This window comes from Hemicordylus capensis, chromosome 5 (genome assembly GCF_027244095.1).
Source record: "Hemicordylus capensis ecotype Gifberg chromosome 5, rHemCap1.1.pri, whole genome shotgun sequence".
NCBI classification, from domain to species: domain Eukaryota; kingdom Metazoa; phylum Chordata; class Lepidosauria; order Squamata; family Cordylidae; genus Hemicordylus; species Hemicordylus capensis.
The window spans coordinates 175,021,164-175,043,897 of NC_069661.1; the positions used below are offsets into that span (position 1 = coordinate 175,021,164).

The 22,734-nt window shown below is 40.4% G+C and overlaps 1 protein-coding gene and 1 long non-coding RNA gene across 7 annotated transcripts in view; one reads left to right on the forward strand and one right to left on the reverse strand.

Annotated features, from left to right (window-relative positions):
* Positions 1–10,435: 10,435 nt before the first annotated feature.
* GPR85 (G protein-coupled receptor 85) overlaps positions 10,436–22,734 on the forward strand; it is a 50,903-nt gene continuing 38,604 nt past the window's right edge. For 3 of the 5 annotated variants that reach the window (XR_008308630.1, XR_008308631.1, XR_008308632.1), the window contains exons 1-2: positions 10,436–10,839; positions 12,295–13,796. Coding sequence is in view for 2 of the 5 variants with exons in the window: in XM_053256296.1 (XP_053112271.1) it covers positions 12,475–13,587 (1,113 nt within the window). In the remaining 3 variants the exon portion in view is untranslated. Of the gene's footprint in view, positions 10,840–10,894; positions 11,159–12,294; positions 14,985–22,734 lie in introns of those variants that run through there. The other 2 variants (XM_053256296.1, XM_053256297.1) reach the window with 2 other exon arrangements.
* Positions 11,726–22,734, reverse strand: part of LOC128327484 (uncharacterized) — a 37,927-nt gene continuing 26,918 nt past the window's right edge. The window contains exons 2-3 of one of the 2 annotated variants that reach the window (XR_008308633.1): positions 20,747–20,881; positions 11,726–11,922 (exon numbers count right to left, since the gene is read on the reverse strand). This is a non-coding gene — a long non-coding RNA (uncharacterized LOC128327484). Of the gene's footprint in view, positions 11,923–13,168; positions 13,294–20,746; positions 20,882–22,734 lie in introns of those variants that run through there. The other variant, XR_008308634.1, reaches the window with a different exon arrangement.

Consider the following 22,734-nt stretch of genomic DNA (forward strand, 5'->3'; position numbering starts at 1 on the left):
CACACACACCCCTCTCTTTCTCAATAATTTTGTAGGAAGTAGTTCTTGTACTTCTGGAAAGGAAGATGACCTCATTTCTCACCCTTATGTCACCCTTAACTGAAAGCAGCACTGTTTTGCTTGATAGATGGGTGAATCAAACACTTTTATGTAGAATGTCTTTCAAGATGTTGGCAGTTCAACTGCAAACTGTGGAACAGCAAGCCCATCTCTGATTCCCAATAGTTGGACTTGCCTCAGCCTTTCACACAGCTCATAATATTGCACGCGCATACAACAGATATTATGAAACATGCACATGGACATCAAAGGATGGCATTATAGCAGAGTGACTCATTTGTTTCATTTGTTCCATTCTGAAGTTTAATGAATCCAATTAATCATGCATATTTTAGTAGGAACTTCATTATAAAAAGACTTTCTAGGGCCACAAATAAAATAGCTATGCCTTATTCATAGGAACTCAGCTGCAGAGGGCAAGGAAAATCTGCAGACCTTTTGTGCAAACAGGGTAACTGATCATTGAGTGTTCCTTGTGTCTCACAGAAAAGTATGGACACAGACTATCCAGAGTAAAAGACATTTAAATTCCAATGATTTCAGCAACACCAGCTAGAGGATTTCATTATCCATGGAAAAGACATCTTCAGTAAGCCCTCATAACCTAGAAGAGGAGGCATGCAAACCAGCCCATCACTTCTGTTGTCTCTGACCTAAATGGACAGTGATTGTGGCACTTTTAGGAGTGTTGGGCCTTTTGCTAGTCTATGGTCCCTGCAAAGGCCTGACCTCACTACTTACTAGAGTCAGCCCTGCTTCTGCAAAAAAGGTATACTGTGTCTGATACTTGGTGACTGTTAGAATACATTTCCAGAGGGGTAGTCAAGTTAGTCTCTTGCAGCAAAAACAAAAACTCTTGTGGCACCTGAAAGACTAACAAATGGATTGTAGCATAAGCCTTAATGTAAAGCTTATGTGACAATAAATGTAAGATGCCACAACACTCTTTGTTGTTTTTGTTTGTGTTAGAAGACAGTATTCCTGGTGAAGGAAAAGATGGAAGAACTTATTTGAATGGCATGTTTCATCTGTGGTAGCTAGCCTAAACCTAGGATTTGGAAGGCAAAACAGAATATTCCCCCAGTTCAGAGTTCTGGTATGGAGAAATCTCACCATTGTACAGCTCTTTTGGTTCTTGTGACCCAGAATTCAAAAGATAGATTTCAAAACACTTAAATTTATCTTTCTGTATGAAGGACCATTATGATATTTCTGGTCTCCCTCTGTCTCCTTCCTCTTAACAATCTTCCCCACTGAACAGTTCACTGATGTTTTCAGGGAATTGGCCACACAAATGCCCACACCTCCTTGCATAGAAGCAACTTGTTAACAATCCAACAGGATGTAAATAAGTCTGGGGCTACTTTTCCCAGTGCAGATTTCTTATCAGCATTACATTGATAGCTATTTCAGAGCTATTGAGTCTTTCTTGCTGCTGCTTCTTCTGGATACAAACTTATCCACTTTAAACAATAAATGTTAACATCTTACAACATTGTCTGCCATAGAGTGGTGTATATAATGATCCCTTCTGATCAGAGAGAGATAAGGAGGGTCAGGCAATAAATTTTACTGGATTTTTATGGGATCTTGTTTGTTTTATGTGTCATTTAAAATGTGGTGAAGGAACCAATTCAACATAGTACTTGGATTTAAGATGATCTTTCAGCCTAAACCTATGAGTCATTTTCCTGCAGGCTTAGCTGCAGAAATCCCTCCCTTGGGATTAGTGCCAACAAAGCAGAAGTCACTAGTGCCTATGTAGTAGCAGTTGCCCCATACCCGCAGTGTCCTACAGCCACAGATTGTGGACCAAGAGCCAGTGCTGGGAGCAGGAAGGAGACTGTGTCCATATACAAATGTTTTCGGGGCCTTTAATATCCACTGAAGCCATGGAAGTTAGCACAACTATGAGGGTCTTAGCTGAAAATAAAGAATTGATGGGAATGTTTCCGTAGCATGAAGGCAGAATGAAATAGCATTTCTTTCTTGGCCATAACTAGAATGTTGTCGTAGCCATGTGACGTGGTGTAGTGGTTAGAGTGCTAGACTAGAACCGGGGAGACCCGAGTTCAAATCCCCATTCAGACAGCCATGATACTTGCTGGGTGACTCTGAGCCAGTCACTTCTCTCTTAGCCTAACCTGCTTCACAAGGTTGTTGTGAGAAGAAACTTAAGTATGTAGTACACCGACCACTCTGGGCTCCTTGGAGGAAGAGCGGGATATAAAATGTAATAAATAAAATAAAAATAAATAAATAAGTTCCAGTTGCCCAGCTCACTGAACCTCAAGAAATGTCAATTGTGCCAGATCATAATTTTCCAGCTTTGCACAGGATAGCCAATAGACAATGACCCATTTCACTGTAGCCTGTCACTGTATGAATACTGCTGTTTGTCTCAAGATTCAATTAGCAACACTGTGCACAAACACATTTGGGATTCGTTTTCAGTCTTTTGGATAACCAAGCTACATTGTGACCTCCAGTTTGTATATGATCACAAAGTATTATGAAAATAAGGCTTTCAGAAATATTTCAGTTAACTTTGATCATTTATGTAAAGTATGACCAGATCTTTTTGCACATAAAACTCAGCTAAGACGATCATGACATCACTTTTTCCTCCACAAACAGACTATAAAATGCAAACACTGCCTGGAGATGTATATATTAGGTGGTATAAAAATATGATAAACGAATAAACAGAAATGTATACTAGGGATGTGCACAAACCTGTTCGGAGGCCCTTTTACAGGCCTCCGAACTTTGAACACTAGGTGGTTTTGAGGTTTGAAGGTGGGGGGAGTCTCGCTTTAAGGGCAGCGGAGGGTGCACTTACCTCTCCTCCCGCTTTCCCCTGGGCGCGTGTACACTGCCGCCCCAAGGCTTTTACCAAAACTGAGCGCCAGCGGGGGGGTGTGGGGAGAGGGGTAGGTGCACCCTCCCCTGCCCTTAAAGCGAGACTCCCCCCATCCCTTCAAGCCACCCCCACCCAGTTCTGTGCACATCCCTAATGTATACTTTTCTTTTACTCTTGGGATATAAAGCCAATCTTTTTCAAGGAGATTTAGGGGGCTTCCGCTTTCATGTTCGCATCCATGAACATAGCATTCAACTGCCTGGTGGTTTCTCATATTTACTAGAGAGAAGAAAAGACAAGAAAGGCACATTTTGCTCCTGCTTTCCTGCCTGGCTTGCAAAAACATCTGAGTTTTCCTCCTAGATCTTTGTGTGCGGGACTTTTAAGCCTTGAGCAAATATCTCATTTACGGCTCTGGACACCACTCCGTAAATGACACCCATCCTTCTTCTGTTAATGGAACTGCCCCGGGGTGATTGGTAAACACCCCAAAAATTGTGTTCGGGCTTTGTGTGGGGAAGTTAGCTCAGAGTGGAGCAGTTCCATATCAGAATAAATTTAATGCAAAGTGTTGGTTACAGGAAAAATGACTGGCTGAGAAAAGATGACCAAAAGCAAAAAAGGTTTTATTTGAGGGTAAGGAGTACGATGGAATAAGAGAGTTTCTAAAAGCAATATTATTACTAAAAATATGTTACAAGATTAACCATACAACTGCTAAGAGGAAATTTAGCTTAATGTCCAAATCGAAGTAGCTTCTAGGCTGGCCAGAGAAAGAAGGCTCAGAGAAACAGGCTCTTGGATTTAGGAGAGAAGAAACAGGGATAGAGGGGTCCCAGATTTTGACACAGCACTTATCATACAACCTCAGTTCTTCCTTTAGTAGTGGGTGGGTCGTCGTGGCTCGGAAGTAGACCAGAGAGCAGCAAGCAGCGAAGAATCAAGGGAGTTAGATAGCAGGGACGGATCCCAAGGGCATCTGTTCTCATGAAGCCAGCTCCAGGTGTTGGCGAGGAATGCAGTGCAGATCAGATCCAGCAAGGGAACTGATCTGGGGCCTGGGTGCAGGGGTGGCCCACAGAACAAACACAGCTAAGAGGTATAACAAGTGTTTGCTTCCACATCAAAGTAACAGGTGACTCCACAAGGTGGTAATCAAGTGGGTAGCATTGGAGGCCACTGGTTCAAGAATCCAGGGGCTCAAGAATCCAGAGGCAGATAAAGCCCAAAACATGTGCTGAGGGGAACATTCCAGAACACCTTCTTTCTTGACTAGGGAATTCCAGGGAATCTCAACAGATCTCATGGTTTTTGTCAGCTGTGCTGCACTACAATATAATGAACGAACAGGATAATGCACAGGACTGGATGAACAGGACTGGATGAACGTGCAAACATGGGAACTCTTTTTGGTTGGAAATACCTAGTAAACTAATCCGTGTTTTAATGGGTACATAGCTTGAGTTTCTATGTTCCACTTAGTCTCCTGTTGATAGGAGGCGGTGTTGCATTCTTGGAGCCTTATTTGACTTCCCTGCCAAGATAATTGACTTTTAGCTCATTTGAGGCATCTGTGGAGGGGAGGTAAACCAAAGGAGGGTCATTCATGCAGAGAGACCTTGAACAGAGAGTTAACTGTTGTGAGTTAACTTCGGGAGTCTACTCAGGTGTCCCAGCATGGGAAAGGTGCGAAGCAAGCTCCCTTTCCGTTCGGGTCTTTTGCAGCTGCTGCCAACTGAATGACTGTTCCTCGATATGCCAACAAAAGGAGGACTCACCATGTTCTTAGGCTCCTGAGCATGTCAAAAGTGAGACCCATTCACCTGCAGTCTCAAACATAAGCAGAGAGGCTTCTGGGAGCTGGCAGGAAAAAAGCAGTGCTAGCAACATTTCTAAACCTGGCTAAGACTTTTTGGTCCAGATGGAAAGGTCAGATACCTCAGAAGCAATTTCTCAAACAACTGAAGAGCTGTGAGGCATGCCCAAGTCTTTCCCATTACCTTTCCACAACCATATTCTTTTCCAAAACTGATATCCTGCACAAATTATTAGCCATAGTTATACCCACACCATTCCTGCTCAGATGTTCGTATTCCCATGAATCATGTTAATCATTCAGGAAATTATTTTTAAAAAGATTTGCATTGCAAATTGTTTTTAAACAAATGCAAATCTTCATAACATTTGCCAATTATCCCATTGCTAAGGATGCATTTTCAGTCATAGTATGACACATGCAGGACCAAAAATTCACTTCTCAGGTGGTTGAACATTCTCATGCTCCCTAACACAGCCACAGTTTATAGCACTCATCCTGTAAAATGTACCTAATAGTGTAAGGCTGCATTGTAATATGCACTGTAAATTTCATACCCTTTGCAAATGTACTTTTAACTAATAGAAGATAGTTAATCATTCTAGACTTGAACCTGCAATGTACCGAGCAGTCTACTTTGATGAAGAACTTTATTTACAAAGTTTTGTGAGATCGCTTGTGTTCATCTGTTAAGTGCTTTGCTGGATTGGGCCAGAATACTGAGCGTCTATATGTGCAAGCCAATCCATATACTTCAATAGGAATAAATTGTATTAAATCTAAACATACTGCCTTAAGAGACTTGCAAATAAACACTCTGAACTACAATTATAGAACTGCTTAGTAGCAGTTAGTGTTGAATTGAAAAGTAACAAAAATCTATCAACCATCATTTATACCTGAATAACCTCAAGAAGGGAATACCGTAGACCTGTTTCTAATCTTTCATGGTTGGGCAAGGTGATTGAGCAGGCAGTGGGCTCTCAGGTCCCAGCAGTTTTGGATGATGCAGATTATCTTGTCCCATTTCAAACCAGCTTTTGTGTGGGCTATGGGGTTGAGACTGCCTGTCGGCCTGATGGATGATCTCCAATTAGCTATTGACAAAGGGAGTGTGACTCTCCTAATCCTTTTGGATCTCTCTGCAGCTTTCAAAACCATCAACCATGGTATCGTTCTGGTCTACCTGGGGGAGGTGGGATTGGGTGGCACTGTTTAACAGTGGTTCCATTCCTATCCCTCTGGTAGATTCCAGACTATATCACTTGGAGACTGATGTTCTGCAAAGAGAGAACCAAGTGTGGAGTTCCACAAGGCTCCATGCTGTCTCCAATGCTCTTTAACATCTACATGAAACTGCTGGGAGATATCATCAGGAGGTTTGGTGCAGGGTGTTATCAGTATGTTGATGACACCCAGATCTACTTCTCCTTGTCGACCTCATCAGGAAATTACATTTGTTCCCTAAATGCCTTCCTGGTGGTAATGAGCTGGATGAGGGATAACAAACTAAAGTTGAATCCAAATAAGATGTAGGTACTGACTCTGAGGGGTTGGGACCCAAGAGATGGTTTAGATCTGCCTGTAGATCGTTTATATCTGCCTGTTCTGATCTCGCCCTGAAAGATCAGGTATGTAGCTTGGGAGTGCTCCTGGATTTAAAAAAAACTCCCTGATTTCTCAGGCTGAGGCAGTGGCCAGGAGCACTTTTTATCAGCTTCGGCTGATACGTCAGCTATGTCCATTTCTGAAAGTAAATGACCTTAAAACAATGGTATATATGCTGCTAACATCCAGGCTTGATTACTAATGCACTCTATATGGGACTGCTTTTTAACATATTTAGGAAACTACATTTGGTACAGAATGCAGCAGCCAGATTGGTCTCTTGGTCAACTTGAAGGGACCACATAACACTGATTTTAAAAGAGCTGTACTGACTGCCGATGTATTTCTAGGTGAAATACAAAATGCTGGTTATTACCTATAAAGGCCTTAACAGCTTGGGCCCAGGGTATTTAAGAGAGTGCCTTCTTTGTCATGAACCCGGCTGCCTATTATGATCTTCTAGAGAGGTCTGGTTATGGCTGCCACTGGCTTGTTTGGCGGCCACTCGGGAACAGGCTTTCTCTGTGATTGCCCCAGTGCTTTGGAATATGCTCCCTGTTGAAATAAGAGCATCTCCTCATTTGTTTGTTTGTTTCTTTATTACATCTCTGTACCTATCCATTCAAAAGCTCTGGGTGGTATACAACAACCCAAAACAAAAAGAAACAACCATTTAAAACAATCAGTTTAAAACAATGTAAAAACAGTTAAAAACATTTAAGAACAATTTAAAACCTTGGAAGGCCAGGCCAAACAAATAAGTTTTCAGGGCTCTCTTAAAGGCCAACAATGAGCCCGAACTATGGATTTTTGCCAGGAGTACCCACAGCCCATGAGCAGCTACAGAGAAGACCTGGTTCTGAGTCACCACCGGACATACCAGTGGTAAACTGAAACAGACCTCTCCAGATGACCTCAACATCATACATGTGGGGATCATACAGAAGAAGGCACTATCTAAAGCAGGGTTTCTCAACATGTGGGTCCCCAGATGTTATTGGACTTCAACTCCCATAATCCTCAGCCCCAGTGGCCTTTGGTTGGGAATTATGGGAGTTGAAGTCCAATTACATCTGGGGACCCACACGTTGAGAATCCCTGATCTAAGGTAACCCAGATCTAAGCCGTTCAGGGCTTTAAAGGTAATAACCAGCATTTTGTATTTTGCCCGGAAACATATTGGCAGCCAGTGCAATTGTTTTAAAACAGGCATAATGTGGTCTCTCCAGATTACCCTTTTTGGGTAACCTGGAGAGACCAGTCGGGCTGCCACATTTTGAACTAACTGAAATTTCCTTATTTTGTACGAAGACAGCCCCACATACAGCACATTACAATAGTCAAGCCAGCACTCTGCAAGCCTTCTCCATTTGTTTTCCGAGGAAGACCCTCAATACGCACCTGTTCTCGCAGGTTTTTAACTGGAACTGATGTTAATAATTTGTTTTAACAACTTGTTTTATGAGATTGTTTTTATTGTGTTTGTGAATTTTTAATCTGTTCTGACTTTTAAATATTGTTTTAAATGTTGTACACTGCCTAGAGCTGTATATATCAGGTGGTATAAAAATATGATACATAAATGAATACTGCAATAAGTTTACATGGGCTTGTCCTGTGTGGAGAGGAGGCCTTAGTTATTACCTCCTATCAAGATAACTCACTGGGAAAACAATACACTAATGCTTCAGGGTCTGCACCAGCTTCTATTGTGCTTCCCTTTCAAGTACAATTCAAAGTGCTTCTTTCGACCTATAAAGTCTTAGCTTGAGTCCTTCACACACCACAAGGGCTATTTTCTCTTGTGAATTCTGGAATCCACCAGTAATTACCTCTTGATAGTGCCCTCCATCTATCACATATGAACCATGAAAGCACAGATAAAAATATTCTCAGTGCTGCCTCCTAACTTTACAAATCCCTTCCTGGTTCACTATAATCCAAGCCTGAGCATCTTCTAGAACAGGGGTTCCATTTGTGGTACTCCAAATGTTGCTGAACTACAGATCCTATTATCCCTAGTCACAGTTTATTGTAGCTGGGGAGTTGTTGTTCAGCAACATCTGGAAAACCATAGGTTGTGATCCCTTGTTCTAGAAGTGATGTAAACATTTCCAAGCAGACATTTAGTGGTAAGATTGTTGTGATTGCTGGTTTACAGTACTTTTAGCAAGTTTTATAACAACATTATAAGAATAGTTGCTCCCCATCTTCAACCTAAATGACAAACTGGAATCCTAATCAGCTAATTAATTGAATTTGGCTTATAAGAACAATCTTGTTGGATCAGGCCCAGGGACCATCTAGTCCTTTCTGTTTTCCACAATGCATTCTGTCTCCCACAGTGGCCCACCAGATGCCTCTGGGAAGTCACAGCCAAGAGATGGTGTGGCCTCTCACCTGTTGTTGCTCCCCTGCAACTGTTATTCAGAGGCATCCTGCCTCTGAGCCAGGAGGTAGTCTATAGCCCTCAAGACTATAGCCATGATAGGCCTGTCCATGAATTTGTTTAACCCCAAGCTGGTGGCCATTACCACATTCCATGGCAGAAAATTCCATAGATTGATTATTATGTGAAAATGTACTTCATTCCGTCAGTCCTAAATTTCCTGGCAATCAGTTTCATGGGATGATCCCTGGTTCTAGTGTTGTAAGGTAATCCCTTATGTTAGGTTGCTTTTGTTTGATACATTCCTTTACTATTCTTTTTAGCTTCCTTCACATTTTCTTTTCATCCAGGGCTGGGAAAAAGCAGGATGGGACTATTATACACACATTTATCAAGTCCTACTTACCGCACAAATCATTCAGTGAAAGCAGATGGCCATGTGCAATGCTAATTTACCACAGCTAGGTGTAACCACTTCGCACACTGGTCATCTGTATCATCCTGCCAAGTAGTGAGAATTTTATCAGACTTCTTCATCTGGTCAGACATCTGGAAAAGTAGAGATGTGATAAAACCAGCCTCACCACTTACATATGACCAGTTCAAAGTGGTTACAGTTCACTAAGATAAGCTACAACTTGATAAATGTATTTACCCATTATTGTCAGGGAATGTTTCACAACCTAAAACATTCGGGGTGGAAGTCCAGGGTCTCCACAGACCCTGGGGGGCCCCCAAATCCATTTTAATCTGTCCTGGGTGATGTGGTTGCCCAGCTGAGCACGATTATGCTTAATCTGTAGGGGAGGGGGCCCTCCAAAGGCCTTTAGGTCCAGGCTCCAAAATTACCTAGGTCAGGGATTCTCAACATTGGGTCCCCAGATGTTTTGGACTTCAACTCCCATCATCCCCAACCAAAGGCCACTGGGGCTGGGGATTATGGGAGTTGAAGTCCAATAACATCTGGGGACCCAACGTTGAGAATCCCTGATCTAGGTGCACCTCTGGCTTCCATAGGGTCTTGTGATTGCCATGCCTCATTAAAGGATCTGGAAAGTTTAGCTTTAAAATACACATCTCTTTATGTTGAAAGAAAGAAAGAAAGAAAGACCAAAAACCGACACCCTTTTTTTTTTTACCTTTAGGTATTGGGAGCTGGCATATTTTTCAACAAACTGTGCCTCTTCCATCCCCCACACAATCATTTTCAGAATGCCCACATTCAGCAAAGTTGAAAGAACTGAGCCGTTGTTAAAACAAGCAAGTTTTAATTTTACCAGTTTCATGTGTATATTTGTGGGGCTTGCTCTAGGTTCTGACAAAAACTCCCGTCACACAATAGCCATAACTGGTGGCGGAAAACAAGGAAACATTAGACCTTGGATCTATTTAACTAGGTATAATGATGGTGTGTGACATAGTTCTGTTGCCTTAATAGTTCCTGCAGTCCCCTGCAAAAAATAAAATAAATAAATAATCCCTCCGTAAAACTGTGTTGCAATAAAAGAATCATAGTATTTGAAGACTCTCCAGTCCCTTGCTCAAGAAAGAATCAGCGGGATACAGTTGAGAAGCAGGAGGGAGCATCGAATTCCTGTCCCTCCTCCCACCCATATTCTGCCAAGTGCAATAACAATGCAGTCATCATCAGGAGAGAGAGGAAGCGGGCGGGGGGGGGGATGAGGGCGGCGGAGGGGAAAAAAAATACACCTCTCCTGTATTGAAAACCAGCGAGTTCAGAGGCGGGCATTGTGATGCTTAATTCCAACTCTCCAGGCTAAAGGGCCAGCAACTCCCACCGAAGCCTTGCAACGGAAGAAGCATGCTACCATTGTGGCTGCTGCTACTATTGCTACCGAGGCTGCTTTGCCCTCATTGAGCCGGCTGCCGCTGCGTTACTGGGAGAGACTGTGCCGCTGCGACAGGGGAAGACGAGGCTAGGAGCTGGAGGAGGCTCACTGAGCATGCGCCGGCGGAGCCCACTGACTACGGAGCCTCAGTCAAGGTACCCAGGAAATAAATAAATAAATGCATGCATGCATGGAAATGCTAGCAAATAGAAAGAAGACGATCTGGGTGAGGGGGGCTCTCCGGCACCAACAGGTATGGGGGTGGGGGGTGGAAAGGCATTTGCGTGTGTGTGTGTGTGTGTCGGGGGGTGTACTTGATGTAGGGAGGGACAAGACTATTGTAGCAGTTGAACTGGGGGGTGGAGGTAGAGGGAGGAGGTCTTTCATCCCCTATGCTTAAAAAAAATTATAATAAGCTGCATAATGGCATGGTAGGCAGACAATGTCTCTACGGCGGCTCTCGTTCTAAGCTCCTCATAAATAGCTGGGGGCCAGCTATTGCAAGTCGAAAATGGGGCTGCAAAGGTGGCTGGCAACACAGAAGCGAGCCTCTTCCTGCTTCTCATCTCTGTGTATGTATGTGCATGTAATGGGGGGAGGGGGAGGGAAAAGGCTGATTTCATGGTGGGTCTCTCTCTCTCTCTCTCTCTCTTTCTTTCAACAATGCTATCATGATCTGATTAGGCTCTTGTTTACACAGCAGCAGCAGCAGCAGGCAGGCGGTTCCTAAAAGCTAAGAATGGTGGAAGGGCTTTTGCTTGAATCCATTGTGAAGATGGTGTGTAGTCCTGAGAAGAGATGGCATAGGAAAAACACTCCATGGGAATAGACGAGCAGCCTGCCTGATCGTGCCATAGAGTGGCTCTCCCATCCTTAGAAGCCTCAAAGCATCAGTGTGCATTTTGTTTTCTTTGTTAATTACATTTTGATGGGCAGCATTAGGATACATTCTGAAGCTCTGTTTATCCCAAGGCAGATCCTATGCTGTCCAAATAATGTCTGAGTGATTGGATGTTATTCCTGGGTTGTGTTTCCTATTTTAAAAAATATGTAAAATTAGCAGTTCATTATGATTGTGGCTCTTTTTCTCCTCTATGTTGCAATAAAAAGGAACACAAAAGCCCATCATGCACAGGATGTCAACTATTTAACTGAAATATTTATTTCAAACTCTGGGAGAAGGGGAGGTTCACTGGAAAATAAGCATTCCACTTGTCTCTTTTCATTGTGGATGAACAAGCAGGGTGTGATGAATGTGCTTTGGTGATCTGGGTTAAAAAACATACATTCTGCAGGGTTTCTTTGGATGTGTTCCATATCAACACAGCATCTGCCTCTGAAACATATAATATAGACAGAAAAATTATTAAAGTATGCAACATTTCTTTGGCATTTTATTTTAAAAGCACCAATATAGGAATGTTTGTGTAGGAAACAGGTTATTCCTAAAGCTTCAGAAGCAGAGGCTGTACGGTTGTATATTTTGCCAAGAATTTGATTGTAAACAAGACCAATCTGAGGAGTGCTGAATAAACTAAGCATTGCATCGCATAGTAAGTGTGCAGTTCTCACTGAATTTCTCTGAAACAAATAATAGTACTCCAACTTGCAACTTCCTTTGGCTCTCCATAAATTAACATGTTGGATAGCACTTCCTGACATCATTTGTATGTTAACTTAAGGACTGATAGCTTGATTTTTTTTCCAGATATTTTGATGGCATGACAAATCAGGAGGAGGAAAAGAGGATGTACTATGTGACTAGACACCAGATCAGTTCTGTTTGTGGAATACATTCTCAATAAGATGTATGGATCTATTTTCCCCTTGTTCATATATATAGATCATGAGACTTGACTGAGGCAATATTCATATCATCCCTCCATCTATGGCGAACTACAGCCATGCAGCTGACAACATTTTACAAAATCTCTCCCCTTTAACAGCATTTTTGAAATTGACTTCGTTGGGTTTCATAATAGGAGTCAGTGTGGTGGGTAACCTTCTGATCTCCATTTTGCTAGTCAAAGATAAGACCTTGCATAGAGCTCCGTACTACTTCCTGTTGGATCTTTGCTGCTCAGACATCCTCAGATCTGCCATTTGTTTCCCATTTGTGTTCACATCTGTGAAAAATGGTTCTTCTTGGACGTATGGGACTCTCACTTGCAAAGTGATTGCCTTCTTGGGGGTGCTGTCCTGTTTCCACACCGCTTTCATGCTGTTCTGCATAAGCGTCACCAGATACTTAGCTATTGCCCACCACCGCTTTTATACAAAACGGCTGACCTTCTGGACTTGTTTAGCAGTTATTTGTATGGTGTGGACCCTCTCCGTAGCTATGGCTTTCCCTCCAGTGTTGGATGTGGGCACCTATTCATTTATTAGGGAAGAAGACCAATGCACCTTTCAGCATCGTTCCTTCAGAGCCAATGATTCTCTGGGATTTATGCTGCTCCTTGCTCTTATCCTTCTAGCCACACAGCTTGTCTACCTCAAGCTGATCTTTTTTGTTCACGATCGCAGGAAAATGAAGCCAGTTCAGTTTGTTGCAGCAGTGAGCCAGAACTGGACGTTTCATGGTCCTGGAGCCAGTGGTCAAGCAGCTGCAAATTGGCTGGCTGGATTTGGAAGGGGTCCCACGCCGCCAACCTTGTTGGGGATCAGGCAAAATGCCAACACCACAGGCAGGAGAAGGCTACTCGTCCTGGATGAGTTCAAAATGGAAAAGCGAATTAGCAGAATGTTCTATATCATGACATTCCTCTTTCTCACCTTGTGGGGTCCCTATTTGGTAGCCTGCTACTGGAGAGTTTTTGCAAGAGGGCCTGTGGTTCCAGGGGGATTTCTAACGGCTGCTGTTTGGATGAGTTTTGCTCAAGCTGGAATCAATCCTTTTGTCTGCATTTTCTCCAACAGGGAGCTGAGGCGCTGTTTCAGCACAACCCTTCTTTACTGCAGAAAATCCAGGTTACCAAGGGAACCTTACTGTGTTATATGAGGGAGCATCTGTAAATCTTTAGCCTTGTGAAAACACTACCCTTCTCTGCTAAGCAATTGTGGCCTGTTGCCATGTCTCGAGAAGAAAAATCAAGAATGGGATGTCAGCAGTTGTAAGGATTTGGGCAGCAACATTCTGCAATCTTTGCAATAGCTCATCTCTAATCCTATTTTAGAACCTAAACTTGTTCCTGCTGACCACTCGTGAAGGTTTGTAATTAAGGACTGAACCACTGCCCTGAAATGCTTTGATGTGGTTGAAATTTAGATGATGATTCAGAGAGTAGCAGGTGCTAAATATATCAGCGCTAAATGCTGTATATGTCACTTCGTAAAGTAAGACCATCACAAAAAGATTAGCATTGGACATCTGAATCAGTTAAGTTTGACATGAGGTTAATGTGTTGATGAAACTAATTTTAGACACTGGATGACTTTTAAATCATTTCATACAATTATTGTTTTTCAAAGACTAAAATTTGGGGACTGTGTTAAGTCCTGTAACTGATGGGAGATGTGCCATGTGGTACTGGATTATCACCCCACTCTGTTTGCCTTGTGAGTTCTGGGCAGCATTCCAAAGCAGTATTTTTTGTTCAAATTAGACTTTAGTTTTCTCTGAGTATATTCTTCTTTTTACTAAATACTGGTTTGTGTGTCCCCCCCCAACTTCCTTTCAGAGTGAAACATTATTGGCCTTTAACTATGTTCTGTGTTTTATTTATTTAATTTTTTTTCTTTTATTCTGATTTGCTATACTATTTATTGGGATACATTATATATTTTTGAAAGCTAGATATCAGTCTGTTAGGCAACATCAATGAGATTATCCAATCATAACAAAGGAGTAATCATTACACAGAATAAACCACATGTTGCCTTAAAGGGTTATCTAGTATCTTCCATTTTGTTTAGCATTTTAGCAAATAAGCAAAGCAAATTGAATTGGTTAACTCCAGTCTGTCATTTGGGAGTGCATGAAAGATCACTTAATCCCCTCTTTCCTTTTTATTCCCATGATTCCCCAAATCAGTATGCTCATCAGTAGGATGATATGATTTTTTCTCCTCTAGGTGTACTGCCCATTCTAGTTTGTTCTGAGAAACACAGGCAGTCAATGTATGTTTATATTTTAAGACAGCTGTCATGGGGAGACCGCAGCCTTAGTAAGATATCTTGCACAATTTGTGAAGCATTTATTCTACTGAAGGCACAGTCTTGTTTATACTTTCTGCACATTTTGGTGTATTGGTTGTTTCCAATTATTTCAATTTTAACTTGTGAAAGCATATAATATGATTTCTAGTATTTTAGAAATACATTAGAGTCTGTGAGTCTTTCCTTCTTTAAGATACAGATGTGTGGATTTCAATATAAAGTTGCATTTGCCAAAATTTACCTGTGTAGCCTGTTAATTTTCTTGGAATAAAATTTTACATTTTTCCAGTTATACAAAAAACCCTTTATTATGATTATTATTACTATTATTTTGTTTAGTGAGCATGAACAATGGAGATTGTAGCCATTATGGATTATTATTCTTTGAAGTCACTGTATTCCCAAACTGTAACTGCATGAATGATGGGGACCACAGGATTGATAAATGATATTCTCGACAATAGCACTGTTGTGTAGTTTATCATAATTACCCCGCTATCTATTTGAATATGTCAGTTCTACTTAGAGGTACTACACAATATTTGACATTCATGTCACAGTGTAATTTTTAATACAGTGTGTAGTTGGAGAACATCATGATTCTGATAAAGAAAGGTTTAACTTCTAAGGAGAACGACTTGTTCCCAATTAATATTGCTGCGCTCTATCTTCCACTGTAGTCCCAGATCCAGGAATCTCTCATCCAAAAACACATGAGAAGCAGCTAGCAGCTAAACTGCTTTAAGCGTCTGTGCTGTCGTTCTTCATTTTAACAGTCCAAGTAGGGTTCTTTCTGTATACGAATCCAAAAAAATTGGTTAAATGTTTTGGGAGGCAATCTTGATTCCACCTATGCTTATGGCTAGGGTCTCAACTTGACCTCATTTGTACTTTCACGCTAATATTCGTGGGTTCAAGGGATAAATTTAGCACACTGAGCTGAAACACTGCAATAATCAATCTTCGTGAATGCAAAAACTTTTCAGGTCATAATCCCGAAAAGGATTTAAATGAATGAAATGACAGAGCCCTAACTGCCTAATCTGCAAACTAGATAAATTGGAGTACTTGGAAATGCGTAACTTAGTCCCACATACATTATTAACTGGGATTAATGTTTCAATTCCTAAAACACACAGGGCCTCTAACATGGTTTCCCTCCCCCTACACAGCTGTAGGAAAGCCTGTGTATACCCATGCACATCATCACGTCAAGATCATGAATGTGCCAATTTTACCTTGTGTCCATGTGTTGGGAAAGACAATTGCATATTTTCAATGCATGTACACATGATAGAGTAGACACATGTGCAATTATTTTTGACATGGAGGGTTATATGATGGTACACATGGGGATTCCCCCACTCCTGTACTTATATAGGAAAAAGTTATGTTTGAAGTGGCCCTTGTCAATAGGGTGGTTTTGGGAAAACTAAGTTGAAAAATGTGATCCAAACCAGTGAAAATACACATGCAAAGATGGCTTGTGTGTCCTACTGTAGGACAGCAAAATAATATTTCATTTAATTATTAAGAATACATTTGCAAGTTATTCTACATTAGGTGTCCAAGATATATTGGTGACTAAGGCTGCTATCCTGTGCACCCTTACCTGGGAGTAAGCTCCACTGTATATAGTGGCACTTACTTCTGAGGAATGCATAGGATTGTGCTGTAACTTCTGTACTCTTGAGGTGAATTCTTATTACATATTGTAATAAACATCAGTAAAACTGCAATTTTTATAACAGATTTACAGATGCTAAAGCTTCAAAGGCCAGAAAGTCAAATGTTCCTCTTCCTACTCCAGTTGGATTTTGCAATGAATGTCATAGATAATGAGACCCTCAAATGTTGTTTGTATAGTTTGGGAATATTAAGTTGGCACTATTTCTCATTTATTGGTTTACAATTTTGCAAAAAGCATATTTTACAAATTACAATAGTAAATTGTTCAAAGGCTTAAAGTAAGAATTTCTTTTTGCATGAGTTTGGGCAGGTTTTGCTTTTATTTTCCTCCCATGGTAGAAGGACCAGAGGTGAAATTAAAAGGCAACACATAAAATATTTTAAAATAAATTATAGTTACTTACTGTGTAAAATGCACTGTGATGCAAAATTATTCAGGCAAATGTCTTAATGCAGCTCCTAAAAGGATTATATGCTTACATGGATTAAAATGGTCTATGTGGACAGCTGTTATAATTTTGGATACTACATTGTTCAGTGCAAGAATGGATAGAAGTGAAGAAGAAAACTATGCCTATGTTGTTGCAAAACTGGCTTCTTGCAGTGTGAGCTGTTTATTTTCTTCTGTATACTGGGATGTAGGCCGCTGACAGACCAGGAAGTGACCCAGTTTGGTCGTTTTTTGTTCTCTCCAGCTTAATTTAGTATTAGAGTTGAATTTTGCATTCAGAAATACCACTGAATTTCTTAGAATAGTATCATTTCAAAGTGCAGTGGGATGGCTTGTTAATTTGAATACTTGCCCATGTAAAAACTTTACACTTGGTATGGAAAGCACTACATGGTATTTGTGAACGTTTAGTTGGTTAACAAGCCTATCAAAGTAAAAATGTCTATCAACCTTCTCCCTTTCCCCTATAGTTTCCCCTCCCAAATATGGCCTACCTAACTCCTGTGTTCAGCTCTATCATCCATGTTCTTAATACCTTTACATTCCAGTCCTCCTTCAGGAGTCCTGACAGCTACTTTTGCTATTTCCACAAGTAGCTTCTCAGTGAATGGGCTGCACCCTTGAAGGACAACAGCAGTCAATGCTGATTTCACCTATTATGTGGAACCAGACTGGCCAAACATACCCAAGTCCATTTTGTAATATGTCTAACCAGTAAACACATATTAGCATGTTGATGAAGTAGTGTGTGCATGATGATTCTGCACCGTTCAGTTAGCATCTTCTATGATTTCCGAAATTCAGTTAGTCTGACATTTAACCAATTAGTCAGTTAAGTAAATATACATTTACAGACTCCAAAACTTCCACAAAGGCCCATTTCTTTGATCATTCTGAAGGACAGGTTATTTCTCATGTATGAAATAACATGTGAACTGACAAAAGCTCCTATTCATTGTTAGGCAGAAACACGATGTTTAATATTGGCTTTTTCCATCCAGTTTGGGTGCATAGAATATTTTATGTTGCAGATACAAACTATAGTTAAAATAATTTCCCAAATAAACAGGCTTAAGAACAATCAGTACTGTGGAAGGTTCATATTTCAGCAATATTTCAGCTCATATTGATAGGAGGAATCTCACTAATACCTTCATTCTGGAAGGCAAATTATCTAGTAGCTCCCACAAAGTGGAAGAAAATCCATTTTTGAATTTCTTTTTCATTAAATTTGGGATGAGTTGTGTGTGTGTTGTGGGGAGGATATTTACCTGCAGCCTGCATAATGTAGTGTATACTTCAAGAGTCTTTGCTTGCAGTAAACCCCAGTGATTAATTGATAGAGAAAGGAAGATTTCAATTCATTACCAAGATTTACAGTTAAATCCTATGCTTGTTTGCCTGGAGTAAGTACCGCTGTGTTCAGTGGGACTTACTCCCAAGTAAATGTACATAGCATTGCAGCTGTAGAGAATGCATTTAATGATTAATTACTAATCAATGATGCCTCTGAGTACCAGTTGCGGGGGGAGTAACAGCAGGAGAGAGGGCATGCCCCTTTCAACCTGCCTGTAGGCTTCCAGCGGCATCTAGTGGGCCACTGTGTGAAACAGGATGCTGGACTAGATGGGCCTTGGGCCTGATCCAGCAGGGCTGTTCTTATGTTCTTACGTTCTTATGTTCAATGAAAAGTTTAATAATTGATTAAAGTCTGCAAACCTATCCCTACATATCTTTTTTTAAAAAACTGGGTTGTCCTTGTGCATGGTTGATCTGGAACCGGATATCTAACAGAACAGCCAATGACTAGCACATGGTAGTTAGCCCTGTGAGTTGATAGATTTGGGGCTTATTTGGTTTTGGATTGGTTTGCTGACCCTACTGCACCTGGCTGTAAAACTGGGGGGCGTGGTATCTCCCTCACTTTTTTGTGATAAATTTAGCAGGCTGTTGCCAGAGACCTGCTAGACCCTTTCTCTGGAATTTCCGTGTCCATTCTTTAACAACTAAGTTACTAGTCTTTTTAGTTGTGTAGATATAAGGAAAACAGACAGACAGTAGACAGTAATCTTTTCAGTTACATGTTAATAATCTTTTCTGAGGTATTGGGGTGCAAAGGCAGTAGGGTGATTTAAAAACCGAGGAAGCAGTGAAGTCCAGTTTCATTTCCCTCCATTGTTTGTATAGGGCATTGATGGAAAAGGCACGGAGGGTCAGATTTGTTAACTTCCCCCTCTAGACAGTTATAACAGGTAGTTTTCTCCAATTGACTATGCCCATGTTATGTTTCCGGTTGCCAGGATTAGCATTTATTTTTCCTGACTTGGGAAGAAATTCAGCACATGGCCTCTGTTTTTTCTAGCTTGAGCACAGCTTGGTAGGTGTTTGGCACTTATTTGTCTGGCTCTGGATCAAATTGGTAAGCTCTTGGAACTAATTATTAAAATTATATTTTGTTAATTATAATAAACTTAAAACTTATCAGGTCACTTTGCCCTTTCGTAGATACAGTGTACTATTAGCCCACCTGCCTACAAAATTTCTGCTTGTGGGTCTAGAAATTGATATATTATGACCACACCAGGCTCTGATCTGGTTGGGTTTGGTGATGGGCACAGGCATAATCTGAAAGAAGAGACAGAAGGTTCTCTCTAGCAACTGGTAATAAAAGCTTTCATTTTTCCTTTCTGTGCCATAGGCTGTCATGAAAGCATCTAGGTGATATAAAAGAAAGAAAATCTATTTTTAAAAGTATTTGAAATTTTCACAAAGCAAAGAAACAATTGTTGTTATTCTCCTGTCTAGAAAGACTCATGAATTTGAAAGGTCACATTTGGTTTAAAAACTGGTAACCATATTTAAAGTTATTAAAACACACAGTACCAGATTATTTGGTGGTGTAAATGAGCAGAGCACAGCTGGCTCCCAGTGGATTTTTACTCAAAAGTGAACTGACTGAGAAACTTTCAACACTTAGCAAATGAAAGCAAAATATTCCATAAAGCTACAAAATACGGTTGCAAAGCAGCTTTCAACCAACCTTTAGGCCTTAAGGGCAGAGAAGTCCATTGCATCTCTCTCTCCCCTCTTAAGAACACTGTGTTTGTTCAGTTGCATTGTCTTTGCTCTGCCTTTCATGCATGAGAACATTTATTTGTATTAATATGAACCCATGCTGCAGTAGCCTGTTATTACACATGAGTTAAAAAGCTGGTTTGATGTGGGGTTTAAAAAAAATGAATTAGAATGTACATTGTGGGACACATCTAATTTCAGAAAAGGTTGGTGTTTTTAGCAGTAGGTTATCAGTCCTTTCTTGGTTATGCAATGTGATGTTAGACTTTAAACATGGAGGAGGAAATGATTTTAAACCAATATTTTATATATATGATTACTCAAAGTAACAATGTATAAAGTTGTCATTTTAAAGACACAAAAACAAATAATATCCATATCAGACTGAATAGAATCTTTGTCAATAGGTAATACTAATTCCTACCTTGCACTTGTATTTCTGCTTCTGACACATAAACCTTGGTAGCTATAATGACAATCATATCTCTTCTATCAGGTTTAATCACAACAGAATAGTCCCTCTATAATACTGATTTTACCTCTTGATATTTCTAGAAATATACCTGTAGTTCAGTCTCTTAGTCTAACCTTTAACCCCCACCTCTTAAAAACAAAGATGCAAATACAAAATCAAAATATCATAAACTTCTGTTTCATATATTGGAAAGTTATGTACTGGATGAAAGAGATCTCTTAAAAATTGCTCTTAGCTTTATTTGTCTTAACTAACAGGCTGCAATCCTGTGTATGCTTGTAAGTAGGTTCCATTGAACACGGTAAGACTTACTTCTGAGTAAGTATGCATAGGAATGAGCTATCCAGGGTGTTGATCTGCATACCAAAGCGTAGGCACCAAATTATGTGGGCACCAGGAGTCAAAATCGACTTGATGGCTGAGTTAGCAGGCTTAACAGGAAATGAACTGCAAGAACAAAAATAAGGCCAAATTAAAGATTTGAATCTGAACACAAGCAGAATTGTTGTGAAGCAAACATAAGAGAAAAGTAATAACTAGCAAATTAGAAACAGATGTTACAAACAAAGTTCAATACCTTAAGTAAGTTTTACACTGAGCAATCAATTTAAATAATACAAAGCAATGTTTAAAATCAAAATAGAGTTTTTATAGCAAAAAAAATGGGGGAAACATAAAAATATAGAAACAAACATACTAATCTATTCTTGGGTCAATATGCTAACCTAGAAAATAAACCTAAGCTGGTTGCCAGGTTTGTCAGCGTTCATTGTTCTGGTTTTGTATCCCAGGAAAGTGTCCCTGGCAGACCATATTCCCTAGCAGGTAATCAGATTAATTATTAGATTCACCAGTCATCATCCAAAGCAATGGTCTGTGGGCACTCCTGACATCCGCTATCATGCAGCACTAGACCCCGTGCTGGTGCATCTCCTCTTTGAAATGTGGGCACTATTATGCAAGAGCACAGATACTTTCTGAAGCTTGCCCACAATCCAGAAGTGTTCAGCTAGAGCAAAAACATGGGGCTGAGGAGCTAGTGATGTGCCTCCACTCTAACAGAGCACTTCTGGATCACAGGTGAGTTCCGAAAAGTATTTGTGCTCTTGAACAATAGTGCAAAAATGTCCACACTTCAAATAGCTGACGGATCAGGGAGGGCTAGAGTTGCATGGCAGTGGATGTTAGAAGTGTTACAGACCACTGCTCTGGATTTTGGTCATTTTAATTAGTTATGTATGGAATACATAATCAAATACATTCAAATACGTGCATTCTGTCTTTACTGTCTTTACCATCTAACTAACTACAAATATCCCTAATTATCACATTCATCCCTCACAAATATTTTTGTCCTAGAAGTCTTTCACTCCTTTTCTAATGCTTTCTCTACATGATCTTTATCTGCCAAATCGTTTCATTTCAATTTCTTGACTAGTCAGTTTCTTTAGTAATTCTTGTACGCACATATCCAAGGGATGGTCCTATTTGCTGATGGTTTCAATCAACAAAATACCAAGTCCAGATCATACTCATTCAATAATTCTGTCCATTTCAATCTACACTGGTCGTGGAACATGCCTGACTTGTTCCTAATGAGATTAATTGTAAACACTAACAGTACTTAGGGTTGTGCATGCACAATGAAGCATGCACAGGTACAGGGCAAAGCAAGTATGCATCGGGGAAGCCTGAAGTGTAAAACCCCATGAATGTTTATTTTGCCATGTACATCTGTTTTGAACCTGTAAATGGGCAAAAAACCATTATTATTTGAAACAGTTAAACTCATCCGAGCTACACCCACCGCCAAAACTAATTTTCCACTTATTAACTAGCTATTTTAGTATTCTACAGTAACATTCTTGGCATCATGAAGAGGTTTTCCCTCCTTCAAAGTGATACTTATTTCTTTTTCATGCTTCGTTGTGAGCTTGTTGTGAGCCTGCTGGCAGGAACCTGTGCATTTTTTTCCAGCACCCCATATAGTGCTCGTATAAATAATAAATGATCATCATCATTATGTGTGGGCTATACTGCTAACAAAACTTGTATTTGGGCATTTCATAGTCCACTATAGCTTAAGAGACTGAACAGTTCATCTTTGCAGTTGCTAGAGGCATAAACATATAAAGGCCCATACAAATTGCTACAATGCACAAAGCAGTCATGTCAGAGACCCAAGATTTAAGCCGATTAGCCTCCTTGACTTCAATGAACTAAAGTGGCTTCAACTGAAATACTGTGGCTTAAATCATTTTATAGATTAGTATTATTAACACAGGGACAGATTATGGAAG